General features: G+C 38.2%; 1 protein-coding gene across 1 annotated transcript; it reads right to left on the reverse strand.

The window, feature by feature from the left end:
- Positions 1 to 2263: 2263 nt before the first annotated feature.
- si:ch211-212k18.6 (uncharacterized) lies at positions 2264 to 7644 on the reverse strand. Its single transcript, XM_059355388.1, has 3 exons — positions 7538 to 7644; positions 4798 to 4926; positions 2264 to 2611 (listed from the first exon to the last, which is right to left on the reverse strand). Exons 1-3 carry the CDS (start codon positions 7618 to 7620, stop codon positions 2287 to 2289), a joined length of 537 nt encoding a protein of 178 aa, XP_059211371.1. The 5' UTR covers positions 7621 to 7644; the 3' UTR covers positions 2264 to 2286.
- Positions 7645 to 24478: the final 16834 nt, after the last annotated feature.

A 24478-nucleotide genomic window follows, 5' to 3' on the forward strand; every position in this document is an offset into this window, starting at 1 on the left:
GGGGTCGCGAGATGATTTCTGGGGGTCGCCAAATCATTTTGGAAGTCAGCTCTGTCTCCACTGTGTTAAAGTGTTCATGTGTTAATGTGTTTTTGGTCACTTAATGTCTTTTTTTGGTCATTTTGTGTTGTTGTTTTTTTGTCATTTTGTGTCTTTTTTTTGGTCATTTTGTGTCTTTTTTTGGTCATTTTGTGTCTTTTTAGGCCATTTTGTGTCTTTTTTTGATCATTTTGTGTCTTTTTTTAATCATTTTGTGGTCAATTTGTGTCTTTTTTGGTCATTTTGTTTCCTTTTTTGGTCATTTTCTGTCTTTTCTGGTCATTTTGTGTCTTTTTTGGTCATTTTGTTTCCTTTTTTTGGTCATTTTCTGTCTTTTTAGGCCATTTTGTGTCTTTTTTATCATTTTGTGTCTTTTTTTATCATTTTGTGTCTTTTTTATCATTTTGTGTCTTTTTTTATCATTTTGTGGTCAATTTGTGTCTTTTTTTTTATCATTTTGTGGTCAATTTGTGTCTTTTTTGGTCATTTTGTTTCCTTTTTTGGTCATTTTGTGTCTTTTTAGGCCATTTTGTGTCTTTTTTTGATCATTTTGTGTCTTTTTTTAATCATTTTGTGGTCAATTTGTGTCTTTTTTGGTCATTTTGTTTCCTTTTTTGGTCATTTTCTGTCTTTTCTGGTCATTTTGTGTCTTTTTTGGTCATTTTGTTTCCTTTTTTGGTCATTTTCTGTCTTTTTAGGCCATTTTGTGTCTTTTTTATCATTTTGTGTCTTTTTTTATCATTTTGTGGTCAATTTGTGTCTTTTTTTTATCATTTTGTGGTCAATTTGTGTCTTTTTTGGTCATTTTGTTTCCTTTTTTGGTCATTTTGTGTCTTTTTAGGCCATTTTGTGTCTTTTTTTGATCATTTTGTGTCTTTTTTTAATCATTTTGTGGTCAATTTGTGTCTTTTTTGGTCATTTTGTTTCCTTTTTTGGTCATTTTCTGTCTTTTCTGGTCATTTTGTGTCTTTTTTGGTCATTTTGTTTCCTTTTTTGGTCATTTTCTGTCTTTTCTGGTCATTTTGTGTCTTTTTTGGTCATTTTGTTTCCTTTTTTGGTCATTTTGTTTCTTTTTTGGGTGATCTGAACTGTGCATGTGAGATCGTGTTCAGTGAGCGGGGGTCGCAGACAACATGCATGTTAAATTGGGGGTCGCGACTCAAAAAGGTTGAGAACTACTGATCTAGAGGGCACTTTAGTGTGCTCTTTCAAACATGGAGGCATGGGGGGGCATTGGGTTTTTCCCTTATAAGTGGCCCATATATGCCATTTTAGTATGTTAGAAATCCAAACCTTGACAGAGCTGCCCCGCCTAATCGATCCTCTACCGATGAGGATTGGGGCCAGGTAGGAAAAAAAATGAGTGAAAAAAAAAAATTCATGATTCCAACTTGACCAAAAACAAAAAATCTTTTCAATTTTTTTTTCACAAAATTGTATTTCAATTTTATTCTCGAACTGCAAAATGAAAAAAAATAATTCTAATTCTTTCCCCTCCTGCACTGTAAAAAAACAAACTGTTGTTTTTACGGTAAAAAACCGGCAGCTGTGGTTGCCAGAACTTTACCGTAATAAATACAGTGCAACTTTTTTTAATATTACGGTAAAATGATATTGGCTAGGTTTAAGATTGCCATTTTATTCAAATTTTTACAGTATAAATAAAGAGTTTTTCCATCAAAAGAAACTCTGCTCTGCCATATAATTGACAAGAAAATACTTCATAAGATTTTACTATTAAATATGACAGTATATTTTTGTTAGAGATATTGTGTTTAGAACATTTAACAGTTAGAAAAAGTATTTTTTACAAAAGATAAATGCAAAAATTACAGTGATGGCTTACACATTAAAACTTTATCTCAGAATATCAGTTGCTTTCACTTAAATTTGCATCTAAAATCTCAGAAAATATTTTTATTTTTTACTCGTAAATGTACTGGTTTTAATCTTAAAGAATATCTGATTTATTTTTCTCAGAAATTTGAGTTTTTGTCTTTTGCCACTTTCATCTTTATTCATGATATTCAAGTTTGTTTATATATAACAGTATATTTTTGACACAAACACAGTGCCAGTGAATATTACAGTAGAGTAATGTATAAAAAAAAAAAAAAAAGAAGTAAAACATACTGTTTTGGCTGATATATACATTTACGGTGTTTCATTGTTACTGAAACTGAATTAACTCATTTATCATTTTACGGTCTTTTACTGTCACGGTTTAGCAGTTTTTCACCGTAAAATCTAGAGACATTTTTTACAGTGTGGCCCCAATCCTCTTTGGTATAAAAACCTCTTTGGGTATCTCTGTAAAAACAAACCTTTCATCAGTAGCGCGGGGAAGCGAGTGATGTGTTTGTGGTCCTCTGTCTCCAGGTTCCAGGTGACCAGCTCAGTGATGTCAGCACTGGGGGAGGGGCTAAAGGCCACAACATGAGTCCCTGCTCGGTTGACAGAGACCTGGGAGATACAGTCCTGGCTGCAGCCCAGTATAGACCGCAGGTAGAGGAAGGAGCCGGTGCTGAAGAGTTCGATGTGGATTATGTCACTGCCCCTCTTGTACGGGTATCTGACAAACACACAGCACAGTGTAGGTGTTAAGTGCAGGTTCACCAATTGTCAAAATTGGATTTTTGAACTGGAGGGACGAAGCTGTCAGCCAATATGGTCTCACAGAAATCCGTGGAATAGCCACGGAATCACTCAAATTTCCGTGAAACTGACACGGATTTCGCTACAATGCAAGTTAATGACAGTCATATCCCGTGGCTATTCCAACATACAAAGTGATTATGTACATTCACTGAGTGAATATTTAGAAAATAAAACATATATTTCTCGCTAGAAATGTGATCAAAATCCATTTTTATGCAGAAACTAAGTCAAAATATTGATTTTTTTTCACAAAAAATGAGAGAACTGTCCGCCATGTTTTTTGTTCTGACCGCCGGAACCTTGAAAGTCACGTGACTTGGAACAAACCAATAGGAAAAAATATCAATGGGATGGCCACGGGATTTGACTGTCTTTAACTTGCATTGTAGCGAAATCCGTGTCATTTTCACGGAAATTTGAGCGATTCCGTGGCTATTCCACGGATTTCTGTGAGACCAGGTTGTGTCAGCAAATGAATTTCAACTCAATTAGTTATTTTTCCACTCCATGCCTTAACCAAAATAAATTTAAATAACTGTAGTGTAAACAACAACCAACATATTAACATAAATAAATGGAAGTTTGTACATGAAATTCTCAGTGCAACCAAGCAAATTTACTGACTTGAAGCTGACTCAATGAAGGACCCAAAAACATCTCTCCTCCTTTCATCACCCTGAACATACTGCTGGGTGATTTCTTGTCTGTACAGTCTGTCAAGCCGAATCAGTGTTTCCCACAGGATTTTCTGAGACTATGATGGGGAGACCCAAACAAAATAGGGGGGCCCGGGGAACATTTTTGCTCTAAAAGCCTAAATTTTGTGCCTCTCACACATTCTAATGCCACTATTCCATCTAAATCATTGCATATTTTAGATAGTTATTGTAAAGGAGGATAAGGGTTCCTCTGTTTTATTTAAGGCATCTTATTTTGACAGTCTTCTTCTAAATTCTGTGGTAGACTCTGCTAACACATCCATGTGCTCTTATTTAGAAAGCTAGATGTGTTTGCTTTTATTTTGAAGGCGGGTCTAACACGTTCTTACCGAAACGCCGTATGGTGTGTTCAATTTACACTGAAAGTCAGAACTTGAAAGTCGGAAACTTGGAGCTCGGAACAACCTCGAAATTTCTGACATTTGTGTAGACCTTGAACGCACCATTAACACGCGCTGCAATGTAAATAGTCTAACTAATGGAACATTATCCTGTGTTTTATCAACGATGTTTGTCACTTTGAACCTGGCGGGACATATCCCCCTGTCCCTAGTGTCTGCATGCATGTCGTGCAGGATTTTAAAAATAGATTGCACACCATTTATTATCATTAATTCATCATCCATAACCCTTATCTGAACTCCAGTTGCAAACCAATCCCTGAAGCCTAATGTGAGATGGGATTGGCTCAGCCTTTATTATTACTTAGCTATCTCTACTTTACATTCAGGAACATATTGGTGAATGTAAAAATTTTACTCCAATTTGGTTTTTAGATTGCTTTTCTCCAGAAATAACTTCTGGTGATTTGTACCCAGTGGTGGAAAGTAACTAAGTACATTTACTCAAGTACTGTACTGAAGTACAATTTTGAGGTACTTGTACTTTACTTGAGTGTTTCTATTTTCTGTAAATGTATACTTCTACTCCACTACATTTTGAGGCAAATATTGTACTTTTTACTCCACTACATTTAGCTGACAGCTTTAGTTACTTTTCAGGTCAAGATTTAACATAAAACATATGATCAATTTAAGGTGATTAGACTTTTTTTATTTTATTAAATCTTATAACAGTATATTAAGTACTTAAATGAGCCATATCGTGACAAAATTAAAACCCTGCTTACATAAAATCATCAGTACAAATAATGTAATAATATATTTAGAACATATAAAACAATCTGAGTGGGTCCATTCGGCACAACAAGTACTTTTACTTTTGATACTTTAAGTACATTTTGATGCTGATACTTTTGTACTTTTACTTAAGTAAGTTTTGAATGCAGGAATTTTACTTGTAGTGGAGTAATTTCATAGTGTTGTATTAGTACTTTTACTTAAGTAAGGGATCTGAATACTTCTTCCACCACTGTTTGTACCTGCAGAAGAGCAGCAGGTAGTCTTCAGTCATGTCCACAGCTTGTATAGAAGCAGCATCATGCTGAGCAGACAGGACAGACAGCACAGAGCCTCCTCTGGCACTGAATACTGCTGCCTCACCACCAGACCTCAAACACAGAGAAAAACAAGTATTAAATACCTGAAAAATAATTTAAAATTATATTATAGAAGAGAGGGACAAATGTTTACTGCTCGCTCAAGACCGACAGCTTGTGAACAACAACAGAGACTGTTGTTGTATTTTTCAACTTTTTCAACAAAATTTCCTTTTCTTTTTAACTTAATTGTGGTGGACCATGAGTTAACATTTCATCATCATCATTTAGTTATTATATATTATATATGGATTCAAAACCTGAGAATAATATATATATATATATATATATATATATATATATATATATTGAAACCTGAGAATACATATTAAAAGTCTGAGAATATATAAAACCCAGGTTTATATATATATTTATATATATATATATATATTTTTTTTTTTTTTGTGGTTACAAAACTAACTAAAACTAACTAAAATTATATTGAATATGTCCTTAGTTTTAGTCTTTGTCAACTTTTTTCAAACGTAAACCTTTTTGGTTGATATGAAATCAATCTCATTTATTTGGTTTTATGACTTAATAAACTTATTGGGGCTGAAATGGATCAGACAAAGGAAATAAAGGCAACATTTATTGTGACCTTATTGAATCTTGCACCCAACAAATACCCCATTACAAAAAAAACTAAAACTAACACTAAAACTAATAAAAACTAAACTAAAACTAAGAATTTTCCAAAAAATAAAACTAATCAAAACTAGCAAACTCACTCTAAAAACTAATTAAAACTAACTGAATTTGAAAACCAAAATTCACAACGAAATTAAAACTAAAACTAATGAAAAATCCAAAACTATTATAACCTTGATATGGACACCCTACATTTCCACATGGTAGCAAAAGCAAGATCCAGAATGAAAAATACCAGAATTTGACAACCATCTCAAGTTGAAGAATCTGTAAAATAAATAAATAATAATAATTTGAACAGTGCAAGTGATTGCAAGAACGCACTGGAGATCAAGGCTTTATCATGATTATAAGAGCTTTCATTAAACTGTGACACACTGAGGAGAGCTAACTGTAAATGAGCTGATGCTCTGAGGCGTTCCATATTATTACCATCCCTGTCGTCTTGTATTACCGTCAACCACCAGCGCCCTAGTTTGTTGTTTATCTGATACCTCCTCCTGTCAGGTGCGAAGGTATGGCTTCTGTGCTAATTACTCTGAAAACACCCATGCCACTGCTTTTAATTCGGTTATAATTAGATAGTAACAGAATGAAGAAAGGCTCCCTGGATGCCTTCATTATCTTGCTATTACCTTACGTAGCCATCAGATTCAGTGTCATTCATCTCTGTGAGAGGAGCCAAGGCATCTGTGCTACATTACACTGGGGAGGCACACGAGGAGTGGCCCATCTTAATAATTTACACCTGTTTTCAAACCCAGTGGTGAAATTTGTCTAGATACCATGGAGGGCTGATTTCACAGCTTGTTAACAAAGGGATATGTGATATTATTTAAGGACAAGGTCACTGGCAGTGACACTTGTGAATCATGCATTGTGAATGTGATGCTGCTGAGATCACATGACACTCAAATGACCTGCTGAGATCTGACCTGCTGTTCAAATAGGCTCTCAGTAATCTAGGTAGACATTCCCACCAAGGACTTTTACAGTTTCACAGCTACACACTGCAAAAAAGCCAACTTGTATTTTTTGGCCTAAAACAGTGATTTAATTTGGTAAAACTTGGAAATATAAATTACTGACATTTAGGGCAATAATGTAAGTTAGCACAACAAAAGGAAGCCAGTTGTCTGCTCAAAAACAAGTTAGTGAGTTGTTGTTACTTATATCTTTAAGTTGGGGTTCACAACAAGGGACAATAGTTCTGATAACTCTTATTTCTTTGTTGTGAAATTCGGTCATTAGCGAAAGCTAGCGGCTAACTGATGCTAGCGGCTAACTGATGCTAGCGGCTGATGCTAGCGGCGCTGCTTGTTACAGCTACAAGAGTAGCCATTAGCGTATCAATGCTAACTCAAAATTGTGGTCACAACATTAGCTGACATTCATAGCGGCGTTACAATCGTGCCAGAGAAATTCAGAATTGAGCAAACTCAAAAACAAAACTTAAAATATTTAGTTTAATTGTCCACTTAAAATTTGATCAAAGTTTGTTGCCTTGAAATTTTGAGTTCACCCAACTTTTCTTTTTTTGCAGTGCAGTTTGAGTGACTGCAATCCATAATAGGGTTTCTGAGCTAAATGAAAAAGTTGATACACTAGTTGCCTTTAGTAATACTGCATCCTTGCAGTGATGCATGCTTTGTGTTTTTCCTCTGTGTTATGGCATTCTGGACAGGCTTGTCCTAACCTTCTGATGGAGATTGTTGGACACTGGCTGTGAGGATTTTTTTTAGAGAAGGTTCCTGTGTGAAATAACCTGAAAATATCTAAGTGGCATCTATGATAAGAGTAGAAGGGTTGAATGTTTCCAATACGAATATAAAGCCAGGATGATTAATTTCATTAATTATCATTTCCTTAAGATTAAGTTAAGTGTATGTCAAATGTCTGTTGAATATCATCACAAGGCAGCTGCAATGTATTAGTCTGACCCTGACCCGGGTCTCAGTCCCTGCCTTCTGACCTGTAGGCAAAGAGGACGTAGTCTCTGATGGAGCTGCTGGACAGCAGAATGGAGCGGTCTTTGTGGATTGACTCACACCCCATGGAGATGTGAACACAGTGCAGCAGAGAGCAGGAGGAGGCCAGATCAAAAACCTAACAAACACACAAGGGACACATAGTTAGTTTAAACCTTTTATAACGATGTGAACACACTTGGCTCTCTTTATAAACGTCTGAATAATCATTTGGCTGAACAAACATTCAGGCTTCATTTATTGATTTCTTTCCCTGCCATTGAAGAGCAGCAGAACAATATAATAAAATAAAACATTCAAACATCATCACATCTCTCATATTTACACATCCAGCAACATTATCATTTTTGCTCTGCTTTGGTCTCCACCGACTCCTGAGGTAAACATCTGTCTCTTTAGCTGTTCACCAGCTAGTCTCTGTGTTTGTTTGCTGCTGTGCACCTTGACTAGATGACTTCCATCATAGAAGACCACCAGCAGCTGCCCTCCGCAGGTCGTGGTGACTATGGGAACGTCCACTGAGTCACTCTCTGAATACACAACTCGCCCAGATTCAACCTCTCTCACCTGAAACAGTTACATCAGAGAGATCAATATTCATTTTACAACATTTTTTTCAGTGTTTCTTTTTTTTTTTAGATTAAGATTAGATTTTATTTGTCATTGCACAGAAATACAACGAAATTCAATGCACTCAGGTACTGGACTCATATTAAAAAAAGCATAATAAATAGTAAATAACAAGATACATTCGTATCATCTCATCTCAATAATAGTAAATAGAAAATATACATTCTCATTCTCTCAGCACTTAGTATATTCATGTCATTCATTCACTGTACCATCAATTTAGTGCCATTGTATGCATTAAAACAATACTGTAATTATATAAATATATAAAGTGCAGAGCAATACAAAGGGTCTCCACTTTCCTAGTGTGCTTCAAATCAACCTAAAATAACCTAATCTTATCTAATCTTCTCTTTAAGCAATCAGTGAAACTATTTGCTGGAGTCCAACCTGCAGACTCTGTCCCATGCAGAGAATAAGCATCCTATCATCCAGAGCCAGGGTTACTGAATCTCCTACAACTCCCCCCACCGCATCCAGGCTCCTGAGGATCCGCCTCTGCTCCAGATCCCAAAACCTCAGGCTTCCATCTGATTCACTGGTGATGACCAAGTGTCCTCTCTGCCCCCCTCCCAGGGCTGTCACATTGGTTAAGTGACCTGGTTAGAAAATACAACATCATTAAATTCGATTTTTTTTTCATTACACAGTTATAGCATATAGTTACATTTACGCTTAAATGCACATTTAATAATGAAAGATCATGTACTCTAAAATACTTTAGTTGCAGTAGGTGTGGAGTGGACAAGCATGTACCTAAAGTACTGGGTGTATTCATCATATCAAGTCAATTTTCCTTATATAAGCCACTATCACAATACCCTTGGTTCTTAAACCCTTGATTAGGATTTAAAAAAAAAACAACTCCTGACAAAACCTTAATGGAAGAAAATGGAAGAAACTTGAAAAAGACCAACAGTGGAGGGGTTCATCTTCTGAAACATACATACAATAGATGTTGTGTGCACTGAATAGTATATCAAAGCCGGGTCGCGGGGGCAGCAGGCTAAGCAGTGCATTCCAGGCGCCCCTCTCCCCAGCCACAACGTCCAGCTCCTCCTGGGGGACCCCGAGGCGTTCCCAGGCCAGGAGAGAGATATAATCCCTCCACCGTGTTCTGGGTCTTCCCCGGGGCCTCCTACCAGTTGGAAGTGCCCGGAACACCTCTAACGGGAGGCGCCCGGGAGGCATCCTTACCAGATGGCCAAACCACCTCAACTGGCTCCTTATGATGCGAAGGAGCAGCAGCACTACTTCGAGCTCCCTCCAGATGTCTGAGCTCCTCACCCTATCTCTAAGGCTGAGCCCAGCCATCCTACGGAGGAAGCTCATTTCAGCCGTTTGTATCGCGATCTTGTTCTTTCGGTCACTACCCAAAGTTCATGACCATAGGTGAGGGTTGGAACGTAGATGGACCGGTAAATCGAGAGCTTTGCCTTCTGGCTAAGCTCCTTCTTCAAAGCAAAACACAGAATGAAAAATCAGGATGTCAACTCGGTGAAGCAGGGAAGTATATTTACAATTTGTTACCTGCCAATAGGGTGTGTTGGAGGCCTCCTGGAGGCAGCAAGCAGGTGGAGGAGGGTAGCAACACTGGCAGGGAGGACTGGGTACACTGAGACAGTAGAGCATGGAGGTAGCTGAACTTCAGCGGGTCACCTGGGTCAGACTCAGTTTCAGAAACAGCAAATATGCACCAAATGGAGCTACACTAATGAAAACTGTTTCCCGAATCACCAAACATGCCTCTTTGTAAAAAATATCACTTACATTTGTCACATAAAGAAAGCAAAACCCATCAGGAATTAAAAAATGTACCATAAGTCGGGTATTCTTTTTAAATTCATGACAAGAATTCAATCACTAGAATTACAAAAAACACTTCTATGCAGATGATCAGCTATACTTCACCTTTGACTATTCATCTTGCTTTTGATTATCTGTGTTGGTTTACTGTACTTAAAACTTTAACCTATACATTTTTAGGCCTGCCTCATGCTTTGAAAACATTCGCTAGCGATATACACAATTTTTGTCACAATGTACCTTGTGCAACAGGACGGTCCTCAATAACCATTTGTCCCAGTCGACCCATAATCTGGGAGGCCAGCTGACATGGGTCCTGCAGCAGCACTGCTCTGGACATTTCCAGTGCACCCAAAAGCACCTCCACATCCACCAGCACCCTAGGAGGTGGAGGGGATACATATGGTATTGATACAGATAATGTAACAGAAGGATGGTAGCATGTTGTGGAAAGAGGACAAACTAGGGTATAAAGATGTCACAAGCTGGCCTGCAGTAGGCAGCTAAAACATGTATCAGGAAAACAAAAGGAGAGATTCAAAGATTCCTGAATTAAAGTCTGGGTTGTGAATAAACTATATCAGAAACGGTAGACTTCTTAAGTTTGCTTTCAGAAGGCAGAATGTTGTACCTTTCTGAAATCAGACCACTGTGTTCATAACTCAAAAGTGTGAAAGACAGGATTCAAACTTTTCTGTCAAGCTCTCTTTCAACATTCCCTATACAACTATTACTGTCGCTTTCTGTGGTACAACTGAATACCTTTGAGGGGAGACTTTCTGAAAATGTATGCCCTTTTCCCCAGAACCCTAAACCTACAGAATGAATCCTACCCACAAGATGGATCCTAATGATGTTGGTGTTTTCAGTACAATCTGAGTACAATATTTGCTAAATTGTCATGAAATGTATAACAGACACTCATGCTTACCAGAGGATAAATCATTTTTACTTTTGTGATAACCTGATTTTAGGATGACATGAGCTGTCTCCCAAAATACCTTCCCTAAAGGATATTTTTTTTCTGATGAGGGCCACCTGCTAGATCCATGTTTCTAAAACTTATGGAGAGTTTGAGTCTATATTTCTTGATATCTTACCTATTAATATTCCTGTCCTGCCTGATCTCCTTAACTTTTTCCTGTCCCAACCCAGTCCTATGAAAAATAATACACCTGAGCCCAACCTGCACAAATCCTGTGACACAGGATTCTTGGGAAAAAAATCCTTACTTTCCAGCAGGTTTAAATATGTCAACTATTGGATGAATTGCCACGAATCATGCTAGTTATACACATTAGTTGCAATCAGTGGTAGCATGCAACTGTCAGGTATGTGTTTTATGTTTCCCATATACCACTAGTGGTCAAAAACCTTTCTGTTTAAAATAATTTGAGTTGAATTCTGCAAACACCATTTAAATTCTCTAAAAACATTATTTGACTTCATAGCCTCCTCCATCAACATGGAAGAAAGAGGTAAGTAAAAGAAAATTGTTATGATGTTTGACTATTCTGATGCACCCTTTGTGGAAATGTCTTCTAATTTCCATTAGACAGCAGAAACTGGAAGGTGAGCTGTTGCAATGAGGGACATGAAACTGAACCAAAGCCAAGACTCAAAGGCAGGATCTTGTGTGATCATTATTTGCTACATGCAGTTTAGGACAAAAGAACAGCCTTCTATTTGTCCTCTGCTAGGACCTACTTGTCCGGCAGTACAGCTTTCTTCATGTCTTCTTCGATGTCCAGGACAGACAGACCCCAGGCCTTATGAAGCAGGAACTCATAGTTAAAAATGCACTCAGACAGGAAGGGCAGGATTTGCCCTGAGCAGACCAGATGGTAGGGTAACCCATGAAGCTTCCTCAGATTGAATCTGTAACTCCTCGTCATACCTTCACCATCCTTTTCCTCATCCAGTGTCCATGCCAGTGGCTGAAATATGTGTGCGTTTTGTGGCTTGTCTCTATAGTAGTTGGCATAGTCTGCGTGCGCAGCCATTCGAGATTCATCTGTTTTTAAGTAGTGCTTTATACACACACGACTAAGCTCAGAGTGTGTCCAGCGGTACACCCATGTTCCATCTGTCCTTACTTCAGTTAGGTGGCGACCAAGGTCACGTTTCAATCGAGCCCACAAGACATAGGGCACCCTGGGGTAACTGGTAGAGGAGTGAAGTGAGGTCACTTCCTGGAACACCTTCCCATCTTGGGCCAGTAGGTCCAGTAACTCCTGATGATGGATAAACAAGAGGTGGATCAGAATTTCAAATAGATCCCATTCACATAGAAGCTTTCACGCTGGAAGTCACTATTACGAACCTGGTCTCACAGGAATCCGTGAAATAGCCACGGATACGCTTAACTCAAAATCCGTGGAATAGCCACGGAATCACTCAAATTTCCGTGAAACTGACACGGATTTCGATACAATGTGAGTTAATATTTTTTCCTATTGGTTTGTTCCAAGTCACGTGACTTTCAAGGTCCCAGCGGTCAGAACAAAAAACATGGCGGACAGTTCTCTCATTTTTAGTGAAAAAATCAATATTTTGACTTAGTTTCTGCATAAAAATGATTTTGATTACATTTCTAGCGAGAAATATATGTTTTATTTTCTAAATATTCACTCAGTGAATGTACATAATCACTTTGTATGTTGGAATAGCCACGGGATATGACTGTCATTAACTTGCATTGTAGCGAAATCCGTGTCAGTTTCACGGAAATTTGCGTGATTCCGTGGCTATTCCACGGATTTTGAGTTAAGCAAATCCGTGGCTATTTCACGGATTCCTGTGAGACCAGGTTGCTATTACACTGCTGTGACTGCCTTGGATAAATTGGTAAATTGTTGAATTAAAGTGACAAAATACAGCAAGACTTCATGCTAGATACTGCTTCTTTAGAATAGTTCTGGTTTAGGGATATACACTTGATTTGTAAGAGTAGGATCAGAAGATATTGATCTCTTTTCCCACCTCCTCAGTGACACCCCAACGTGAGACGGATATCAGAGAGGCAGCCCGTCTCACCAGCTCCCTCCCCAACTCTCTCTCCAGGCGAGCCAGCACGCTAAGGTAGAGGCCCTCCAGGCTAGCTGGAAGATCGAGGCTGGCTTGGGGGGAGTAGGAGGTCCAGAGCCTGCTCTCAGAGTAAGCTGCTTCCAGGTACAGAGGGCAGGGACAGGAGAGACAAGCCTCGACGAGCAGCTTCCACTGCTGCTCCTGCAGACACCGGCAGTCAGTCTGCAGCTTGGTCTCTAACGCTGCTGTGATGTCATCGGGATTCAGTTGAGGAAGGGACAAGACTGTGGGGTGGGCTGACTGTTGGTGAGACAGAAAAATCTGTGTCAGCTAAAAATTCCATATTTACTGACTTTGTTTTATTCAACAGTGGGACATGTATCATTAAAAAAAAAGGTAAAACATAATCAAATGTATGTGGACACCAGTTCTAATTGGTATAGGTCCATGTGCTTCAGTCACATCTATAGCTTACAGGTGGACAGAAGAAATATTACAGCTGTGCATTCTCCATTGATATGTATATATATGTTGGTTGTGTTTAAAATGTCACTTATTTTAATTGAGCTGTACAGACCTGCAAAGTGTGAGTGCACGGGGAATCAGTGGTTGCAGATAGGATGAGGTGGACATTTGGAGGTAGAGGGGTTGAGATCCAGGAGAGGTCTGCACCATGTTCCTCAGAAAGCTCATCTAACCCATCCAGCAGGACCACCAGGGGCCTCTCTGCTCCCACCAGGCCCAACAGAGAGTAGAACTCATTGATCAGTTGAGGGAGACCCTGGAGGGAACAAAGAAGTCATCAGGATCCTGGTCAGTAAGTTGAGATATGATGAATCAGTCCAGTACCTCTGATAGCTCTGTGTGGGGGCAGTAGGATCCAGCCAGCTGGATACAAAGACTCCGCAGGACCAGTCGAATATTTCTGCTTTCTCCAGTGAAGCCAATGAAGCGCACCAACGTCTTCACATTACTGAACCAATGTGACATTAAAAAACAGAACATCAGTGATACCCTGTGTATGTATGTAATAGTGGTGTCAACAATAATCGATTCAGCGATGCATCGCAATGCGGGGCATGCGCGATTCAGCATCGATGCGGCAAAGTGCCATAATCGATTTCCTGTCCTCCAGTGGAAAGTTGTGGGGGCCAGGGTGGGAATTTCACAACGGCCACACTCTGGCCTTGATGCCCTCTGAAAAAATGTTCAATTTACGGCCCAGGTGGCCTTTGCGCCCCTGTCAAAGTTCCAGTAAACACAACGCTAACCCGACACACTCCCTGTCCTTCGAGAGGTGTGTGCATCAACACATGGGTCATTTGAATATTCAAATGAGCCATGTGTTGATGCGCAGCACAGGTAAGCTAGCGGACAAGCTGTTTTGATATGTTGTGACTGAAGTATGTGGTAGTATTTGACAGAACTTAACATTTGCGTTTCTATAGAAAGTGCTACTGATAGGTAATTACCATTGTATTAGCCTATTTAAAGTCGACTCCTTAACGTTACATTTTTGCGTCATGAAAACTAGCGATAGCTAGCTAGGTGGGATAGCGCTAACGTCCCTACCACAGGAACAAGGGCTCCACATTTAGCTGATGTAAACTTCACCTCAGCAGGTTCCTTTTTTATGGCAGGAGGAGGCATTTCTCTTTCCTTACTCTTAGATGAACTCAGGCAGGAGATTCATTTTGCCATCTTTTCAAAATATAGCCAATAAAATCTATTGTTATTAGGCCTATCTGACTGCTTGTATTGCCTCATGACTGATGAAAAATGTCCCTTGTTGTGTGCAGTATAATTGTGATGCATCGCAATGCATCGTAGAATCGAATTGAATCGAATCGTTACCTGGTGAATCGTAATCGAATCGAATTGTGAGGGTAGTGCCAATGCACACCCCTAGTATGTAATCTATATCTATAAAATGGAACACATGTCTGCAAATCTGTATGTTGAATATTACAAACAAAACCCAAAAAACCTTTATTGACACCATGTGAGTCTCTGCTCTACTAGCATCTCACCCAAGTAGCCAGGAGGGTGCTAACTGTGCTACTGCAGCCATGGTGGTACTCTTTCCCCAGCCTGGTGGTCCCAGCAGGAGGATGAGTCTGGTTGTTGAGTCCTCCACTGCCTTCTTCACCTCAGCAAGGAAAGGCTGTCTCAAAGAGTAGCCATTCGCCCTGAGTGGTGGAGGGAGAGCTCACTGTTAAACTAAAGGTTAGCATGTGGGAGAATACAGCAACCTGGTCTCACAGGAATCCGTGGAATAGCCACGGAATCACTCAAATTTCCGTGAAACTGACACGGATTTCGCTACAATGCAAGTTAATGACAGTCATATCCCGTGGCTATTCCAACATACAAAGTGATTATGTACATTTACTGAGTGAATATTTACAAAATAAAACATATATTTCTCGCTAGAAATGTGATCAAAATCCATTTTTATGCAGAAACTAAGTGAAGATATTGATTTTTTCACAAAAAATGAGAGAACTGTCAGCCATGTTTTTTGTTCTGACCGCCGGGACCTTAAAAGTCATGTGACTTGGAACAAACCAATAGTAACAAATATCCATGGAATAGCCACTGCATGAATTAAAGATTTTACCATTAAATATTACAGTATATTTTGTTAGAGATATGGTGTTTTGTACATTTAACAGTGAGATTATAAGAAAAGTATTTTTACAAAAAATAAATGCAAAAATTACAGTGATGCTTGTGTGTGTATATATATATATATATTACAGTATATTGCCAGTGTATTTTACAGTGGAGTAATGTATTTTATAAAAAAGAAAATGTAAAAATTACTGTTTTGGCTGATACTGAAACTGAATTAACCAATTTATCATTTTACAGTCTTTTACTGTTAAGGTTTAGCAGTTTTTCACTGTAAAATCTACAGACATTTTTTACAGTGTAGCTCTAGCAAATGGAAATGGACAGGATAAAAACAGTCCACTCACAGATGGAGTCCATAGTTAGCGTGACTCTGTATCTCCTCCTGAATCTGAACTCTGACGGCTTCTCTTCTCACTGTGTCAAGAAAACCTTCAGTCCTGGTCACCTTCATCACTCTGAAACAGTGAAAGTACATAAAGAAGCTGTAGTTAATTCATGCTACACACTGAGATATTTCATAATTTTCAAAGTTTTCATGTGTGTGCATAAGTTGTACTTGTTCAGCGAGTTGATAACAGTCCTGTGGAAGTGTGCGGCGATGCGTTGGGTGTAGAAGCGGTATGATCGGTTGTGTTTGGAGTTCAGGCCTTTCTGTCCCCATCCCACACTACGCTCATAGATGTTGGTGTGGCGCAGCTTGAATAACATGTACAGAAAAGGTGGAATTTAAAAAAAGGTTGCACTTTGGTTGGCCTACCAAGCTACCAAACAAACTTCCAACAGGAGAGAACACTGCTAACATCAGTCTGCAGGTTTTATACCACTCTGTCCTGAGAAAACTTAATATTTAGTGACAATCAGACATGTACAAGCAACCTTCAGAGGCTTTCAGAGTAAAGGAGTATTTGTGTTTGATCCAAAACACATAATTTCTTTGAATAAAAATGCTAAGTCAGTGGCGGTTCTAGACCAGTTTTATTGTATTCATGCATATTTTATTTTGTGCGGGCAGTACATTTTACATTTTATTTTATTTATTTTTATCCCATTTTTAATGTATTTTATCTTATTGCATCTTACTGATCTATTGTTTACTACATCTCTTTGTATTGTGTTATGTATTTATTGTTTGTGCAGCACTTTGGAAACCTTGTGTTTGCTAAAATTGTGCTATATAAATAAAGGGGATTGGATTGGATTAATGTGGGGGCCAAGCAGGGGCCAGTGTTCAATCAGAGGGGCACATTAAAAAACGGTAAAGATGATATTTAAGCACTCAAAACCTTTATTTTAGCTTTTTTTTTTTAAATCTTATTGAAGTATATTTGGAAGATACAAAAACATTGATTGAAACAATGAGACTTACTAACAATAACAGTTATTTTTGTATGACAATGACATTTCTCATTTTTTAAATTTTTTTTATTTTGAAAGTGCAGCACAGTGAGAATTATGTTTTTTTAATGTAGATTTTTATTGTATTCATGCATATTTTATTTTGTGCGGGCAGTACATTTTACATTTTATTTTATTTATTTTTATCCCATTTTTAATTTATTTTATCTTATTGCATCTTACTGTTCTATTGTTTACTACATCTCTTTGTATTGTGTTATGTATTTATTGTTTGTGCAGCACTTTGGAAACCTTGTGTTTGCTAAAATTGTGCTATATAAATAAAGGGGATTGGATTGGATGTATACACAAGCTTTTATTGCACAATTAGACTATTATACAATGGACACATTCTGTGTTCCTTTTGTGTACAATGAGATATTGTTTGAACAAAAAATAGGTAAGAATTGTTCTGTCATTCATCATTATAAATGTATCATTTTATTATTAATTTGATTTTTTTTTATTTGTTCTACACAGGGGCCTACAGGGGCCACTGCCCCTGTGAAGAAGCCCTTGGCCCCTGCTGTGGCCCCTGTGTAGAACCGCCACTGTGCTAAGTATTAATTCACAAATTTCTGTTGGATTTTATAGCCAGTAACAGTGAGAAAAAAAACCTTTTCATGGAGCCTGTCAATAAACTGTTGGTGTGCTGAGGTGAGTAGAGGATGGAGCTGAGCTCGACCCTTCAGCAGGTCGCTGTAGTCAGCAGCATGTTGGTTCTTCAGGTTGTGGTTCAGGTCTGGGATGAGTCTCTTATAACAGTAGCAGTGTTCCTCTGGTGGAGCCTCGTCTACAGACTGGAGACCAGTAGCTACCTCCCAGTCAAGCACTACGCAGACAGAAGTGAAAGATAATGACAATACAACACATTTCATGTTAGACAGTTATCAAGATTTGGAAGTTGGCATGAGCCTATGGAAATTATTTTTGTTCATGTATTTAAATCATAACCAAGGGCTGTAAAGAATTTTGTATTTATATTGTTTTTGTACACTTGAACCTCTCAAGCTCCTCTGAGAAATAATCCAACAGCATAGTGGAATAACGTCTATAAGGATAAAGGAGAAGCCTCTATTATAAGAGAGGTGGAACAAATGATAATCATCATGTGAGTTGTCAAACCGTGCCTGTTCTCAGTAACAGTGATGTCTCCTCTGTCCCGAGAGCCTCCACCGAGCTGCGCTGTAGACGTCCCCACAGTCTGCAGCAGGTAGCGCTCCACTCCCTCCTGGCGCTCCTCCTCAGCTCCCCGTCCAGGCTCAGCATGTCAGGATGTTGAGAGCTGTGAATACCACCAACACACAGATATAATGAACGGGCTTGTTAACCCTGTGTTCATATTTTTCAGATCTTGAACCCTATTAAAATTGGCTCTGGTTATTCATGGTGATCTCAAACAATATTAAATCCATATTTTGCAACAAGACTGAAAATATGAAGCCAAACTGTAAAAAAAAACAAACCCAAAAAAACCTGTTGTGCTGCTGTGGTTGCCAGAATTTTACCGTAATAAATACGGTGCAACTTTTACGGTAAAATTATATTAGCACTGTTGATTTCCTGTTTAAGATTCCCATTTTATTCCAGATTTTACCGTAAACAATAAAACGTTTTTCCATCGAAAGAAACGCTGTTCTGCTATATAATTGACAAGGAAATACTTTATAAATGCTGCATAAATAAATATTACAGTATATTTCTGTTAGAGATATGGTGTTTAGTACATTTAACGGTGAGAAAATGCATTTTTTTTTAAATAAATGCAAAAATTACAGTGATGGCTTGTATATAACAGTATATTTCTGTTAGAGATATGGTGTTCAGTATACTTAACAGTGAGAAAAATGTATTTTTACAAAAAATAAATGCAAAAATGATGGCTTATATATGTACAGTATACAAGAAATATTGTCAAGTGAAATTATCTGTCCATGCAGCAAGATAATTTCCCTCAGATTTAGTGTTTTTATCTTGTTTTTAACTTTGCAGTGCGTGTCTGTTCTCACCTGATGGGAAGTAATCGATACACAGGAGGAAGGCAGTTCTCATCCAGTTTGTAGCACATCTGCAGTAATGCTAGATCTTTCTCCAAATCCCCCATGCTCCTTACACCTTCAGGGCTGAATCTGGCTTCCTCTCCTTCTGAAAATGAGTTGTGGGAGCTCTGGCTCAGCGGTCCTGAGCTAGAAGCATTTTCTCCGAAATTAAGATATTTCCAGTAAGTGGAATCCTGAACGAAGCTGCCGGAGCTGCTGTGTGTGATGCTAGACTGGGAGCCTGATGCAGAAAAGTCCTCCACCAGGTTGTTCTTGGACATCTTCTTGTCTTTCTCCATCACTTTCACTATGGCCTCAAAGGCCTCTGTGGTGATGGTAGAGGGAAGGCTCAGGACCTCATGCTTCTGTCCAACAAACAACTGACCAACAGAAAAGACAGTCATTCATGAATTCATCATCTTTTGTTGCAAATCTGCTCTTTTGTTAGCCTGGGTATACCCAGACTGCCTTGCGCGCTCGAATTTAATTTCGAACCTCCAGACGGTCTGGAAACCACGGCAGTTTCTTAGCCCTGTTTTAGGGATCCAATCACAGAGCGGGGAGGGACGGTGAGACGATGACGCGTACTACTCGGCAGACGGAAGCTTGTAGTTTTCTTACGGATCCAACATGGCTGCTGCAGACGCGAAACTCTCTTTAGCTGTAGATGGTGTTTTAAATAGTTTAGAGCGAAAGTTGAAAGGCGAAAGGTCTCTCGGCGGCTCCGCTGAGATCACCGGCGTTATGGTAGCGGGGCTGGTAGCGGGGCTATTAACGTCGCTAGCGGCTATTAGCGCCCCTAGCGGCTAATAGCCCCGCTACCGCGGACAGCGGAGCCGGCGAGAGACCCGCAGCAGCTTGTTTATTGCCCATAAAATCAGTGGATGTGTGGCTGAATGACATGAGGGGGAATAAAGCGTGAAAATAAATAATCTTGCAGAAAGCGAGAACTGGAGAAGCAAAGCAGCAGCAACACTCTCTCACAGACACACACACAACAAACATCCATTTCTGTTGCTCTACTACGTCATCTGGTATAACTGATCTGATTGGCTAAGAGCTACCTACAGACGCTTTGATAGACATTCTAAGCGTCCAATAAACGGCTCTGGAGGATCGTAAACCACACCTCCTCTACGGAGAAGAGCATTGTAGGTGTCCAGACCTAATCTCCAATGAGATTTGGTCAGGTGTTAGCCAGGCTACTCTTTTGTGCTTCACTTACAGTAAAGTTTGGCCCCTGGGTTTGCTGACATCGTTGGAGGTTCTCCACATGGAGCTCTACGGTGTCGTGGCGTTCAGCAGCAGGCGCTCCAACACCCAGACGGAGTTCAACCATCCTGAAGTCGTAGCCTCTCTGCTTACAGTACAGATACAGTCTGGGATAAACATCCTCCATCAGCGCTCTTCTCTCTGCAACTGTGTCTGAATCAAATGCATGTACACACGTGGAAAATCACTGTTACATCACCTTCTATTTTGTTTAAAAACATAAAGATCTTGCTTATAAAGCAAGATCTAACGCCATCAAGCGCACCTTTCTGTTTAGAGGTATGAAAGAATGGAATTCACTGCCTAAAAATATCAAACTCACCACTAACATAAAGCAATTCAAAATATTAATAAAACAGTATTTATCAAAATAAGAAAACATGGTATATTTATATGTATGTAGTATATTTCTATAGATATATGATGTGTTATTATTATGTATATGCTGTAGAACGAAGGTGTATATACAACATATGTATTATGTGTTAGTAGATTTTGTAATGATGTATACATATATGTAGAAATGTGTGTAATATGGATTAATATGTGAATATTTTTTGTTTTGTTTTATTTTATTTTTTTTATTATGTTTTGTGTTTTTAATTGTATATTTGATACTGATGGACCCCAGGAAGAAGAGCTGTGGCTTTGCTGCAGCTAATGGGGATCTTAATAATAAACTAAACTAAACTAAACTAAACTAAACTAAACTAAACTTTTACCGTATGCAATGGTAACTGATTATGCTTTTTAGAACACAGAAAAAAAAAATCTCAAACACTACAAATAATTCTACTACAAACAATATTGTTGTGTGACAATAATGTGTTGTCAGGGACATGTAGAGTGAACCCAGAGACTCTGTAACTGCACATTTCTTGACGTATTGTAATAAAATGATGTTAAACTGAGAACTTGGACGTCTCCTGCTCATCCTTTCCCCATCAAAAGATGCGGAAAGAGAATTGGTAAGAGGATTTACTGTTGGAGTCAGATAATTTAATTTTAAAGGTTTCCTCAATGCAATTCTCAACAACGTCCAATGTACAATTGGTGGGGCGACCTCATAGTCTCGAGCACTGAAACTATAGTTGTTTGTTTCCTTTTACAGAAAAAGTAATGTTTGCGTTCAATAAAGACACACAGTATTATAATTGTATGTGTAGTATTGGGTTAAAAACATTGTGTTTGTCTATACTTGGGACTTAGATGCAAATCAGATCACATTTTATGGCATTCAATGCAAAAAACTAGGTAATTTCAAAGTTCACATCATTTTTCTTGTCAAGCTAATATACCATAAAGACTAACTTGGGTTCCAGTGTTCGTAAATATAATAAACACCTGCCAGCCTGTCAGAAAAGACTTTCTTCTAACCTGGTCAGATTTCTCCGTTCTTACCTTTGTATCCACCACATATGTAGACCATGAATCTCTTCTCTTCAACAGGAAATGGAGGCTCCTCCTTTCTCTCAATCTCACTGGTTGTTGTACCACACAACAATGGGAGTTTGTTGTCCGCATTATCTTTTTTTCGCCTAACAGACAAACACCTGTCCGTCTCTCTGTTCTCCTTGATCAAACATCTGTTCTTTCCGTCTCTTTCTTCTTCATCCTCATCCTCTCCGACTGTCCTTGGAAACCTTGTTGAGTTCTCAGTTGTTCTTCCATAGCCATGCCAGTTTAGTAAGACCTTGGCAGCCTTAACCTGTAAAAAAGCACAAGGTCTGTATAATAAATGTTTTGAAGGTAATTCTAGTGGAGTACTATTGTATTTTAAAGACAGATATCATACTTCAGGTTCAGGCTTTATGCTGTTTTTTAAATGTAATTTTAAGGATGAAATGTACAATACCTACGTAAATCTACATACCTTGAACAAACTATCATGTTGCAATATGTCAGTTTTCCTGTTGTCCTGTCCTCTAAGTCAGTAGTTCTCAACGTTTTTGAGTCGTGACCCCCAATTTAACATGCATGTTGTCCGCGACCCCCGCTCACTGAACACAATCTCACACGCACAGTTCAGATCACCCAAAAAAGAAACAAAATGACCAAAAAAAGGAAAGAAAATGACCAAAAAAGACACAAATTGACCACAAAATGATCAAAAAAGACACAAAATGACCAAAAAAGACACAAAATGACAGAAAAGACACAAAATGACCCAAAAAAGAAACAAAATTGCCAAATAGACAGAAAATGACTAAAAAAAGACAGAAAATGACCAAAAAAGCAAACAAAATGACCAAAAAAGACACAAATTGACCACAAAATGATCAAAAAAAGACAAAAAAGAAACAAAATGACCAAAAAGACTAAAACACATGAACACTTTAACACAGTGGAGACAGAGCTGATTTCCAAAATGATTTGGCGACCCCCAGAAATCATCTCGCGACCCCAATTGGGGTCCCGACCCCAAGGTTGAGAATAGCTGCTCTAAGTAAAGATCATTGTGGGTTTTGCCTATTTGCTGCCGCTGTAGCTGATACTGGAGGACTTAATGGTTTTTCCTCCTCTTCTCTTCGAGATTGTGCTGTATTTCTTTTCTTTCATCTCCTGTCCACCTCTGTCATATTATATGTGTGCTAAGTATACGTTTGGACGGGTTGATGGCTAATTTCATCGTCCTAGTACTTGTTACTCTGTGCAATGACAATAAAGGGGATTCTGATTCAGAGACAAAGAGGATAAGTGAGCTGTAAAAGCATTTGGCTTGCTGTAGTCATAAATAAATGAACCGAAACAGAAAAATATTAATGGCTTAAAGTTGGCTGTTGGCCTGAACACTTACTCTGAGGTGATTTGCAATCTTGGACTCTTCCTTTGGTTTGGTGTCATACACCTGAATGTTTGTCCTCTACAAAATAAGAGCACCAAAAAAGACATAGGAATGGGTATGTTAAAGTCAAATAACTATTTTTGGTAACACTTTACAATAACCATCATTTATAAATGGTAAACAGATAGTTTATTAATGTTTAATCAGCATTTATAAACTGTATATAGACCATTTAGAATGGTAAATACATAATTTATTAATGTCTAACTAACTAAATCATTTATAAATGACAAATGGATAGTATATTAATGTAAGTTTATAGTTACTTAATGAATACTTGCTTTTGAGGAACGAGCTATCCATTTAGAGCAAGTTACACGCTTTTACAGGTTATCAACCAGGTTTTTTGCAGTTTGTACTAATTGTTTTGAGAAATGTATTAACTGTTGTGCAAATGTAAATAGTGATGTGAAAAATGCACCAAAGCGACTGAGAGAAACTGTAAGTGTGGACAATGGTGGTAGATGGATGTTTATTCATAATAATACATAATAATACCTATAATGTACATAGATCACCTGGCATAGTGAAGTTGGGCCATTGTTTAAAGCGGGAAGAGTTACAGCCTCTCTCTGCTCCTGTAAGGCAGGAAGTGTAACATATCACATTCATATAGAGACTGAATTTCATTATGAAATACTGCAATTATTCAAATTTTCAACAGAAATATGTGTATATCCTAAAATAATTAAAAATGTAACTATCTATATGAGCGAATAGCAAGTATCCATATTAACAAGTAGGTGGTTCCTAAACACTTTTTCACACTCATCCAAAAAGCGAATTATATAATATATAGCATAAGGTCACTGAGTATAAACAGATAGCTTTCAGTTTTGTGGTATTTAATAACATTAACTGTACGTTCATTTCAAACAAACAAAAATCCAGTATGAGGAATTACAATTTCAACTTTATAACTTTGCGTAAAATCACTTACTTTCTTCTTCGTTTTGGGAAAAAGCCGATTTTTGTTGAAGGTCCACATTCCGTCACCTCCGACCAGATGAGATGCCCGTCAAGTCGGAAAGAATGAACTTCCGGTCGCATATTTTACAAAATAAAACGCTTAAAGGGCGACATCAAATTCCCAAATGAGGAATTAAGTCCAATGTGACAGTTCAGCAAGCAATATACATTCATACATTATAGTCCATAGCTATACAGTCATATCTGCTCCTTCCAAATATTAAATATTTTTTATTGCCAGTGTCAATACATATTATTATTATTATCAGGAAAACTTGGCTGTTTTTATGTACAGCCTATAACTC

This window comes from Centropristis striata, chromosome 17 (assembly GCF_030273125.1).
Source record: "Centropristis striata isolate RG_2023a ecotype Rhode Island chromosome 17, C.striata_1.0, whole genome shotgun sequence".
Lineage (NCBI taxonomy): Eukaryota > Metazoa > Chordata > Actinopteri > Perciformes > Serranidae > Centropristis > Centropristis striata.

Bases quoted from the DNA above. Each gene is read 5' to 3' on its own strand.
- si:ch211-212k18.6 (XM_059355388.1), bottom strand. From the start codon at position 7,620: ATGGGGTGTGAGTCAATCCACAAAGACCGCTCCATTCTGCTGTCCAGC. The intron at 4,927-7,537 runs GTCAGAAGGCAG...TCTGTGTTTGAG, and splicing joins TACGTCCTCTTTGCCTACAG to GTCTGGTGGTGAGGCAGCAG. The intron at 2,612-4,797 runs GTACAAACAGTG...TGTGTTTGTCAG, and splicing joins TACCTGCTGCTCTTCTGCAG to ATACCCGTACAAGAGGGGCA.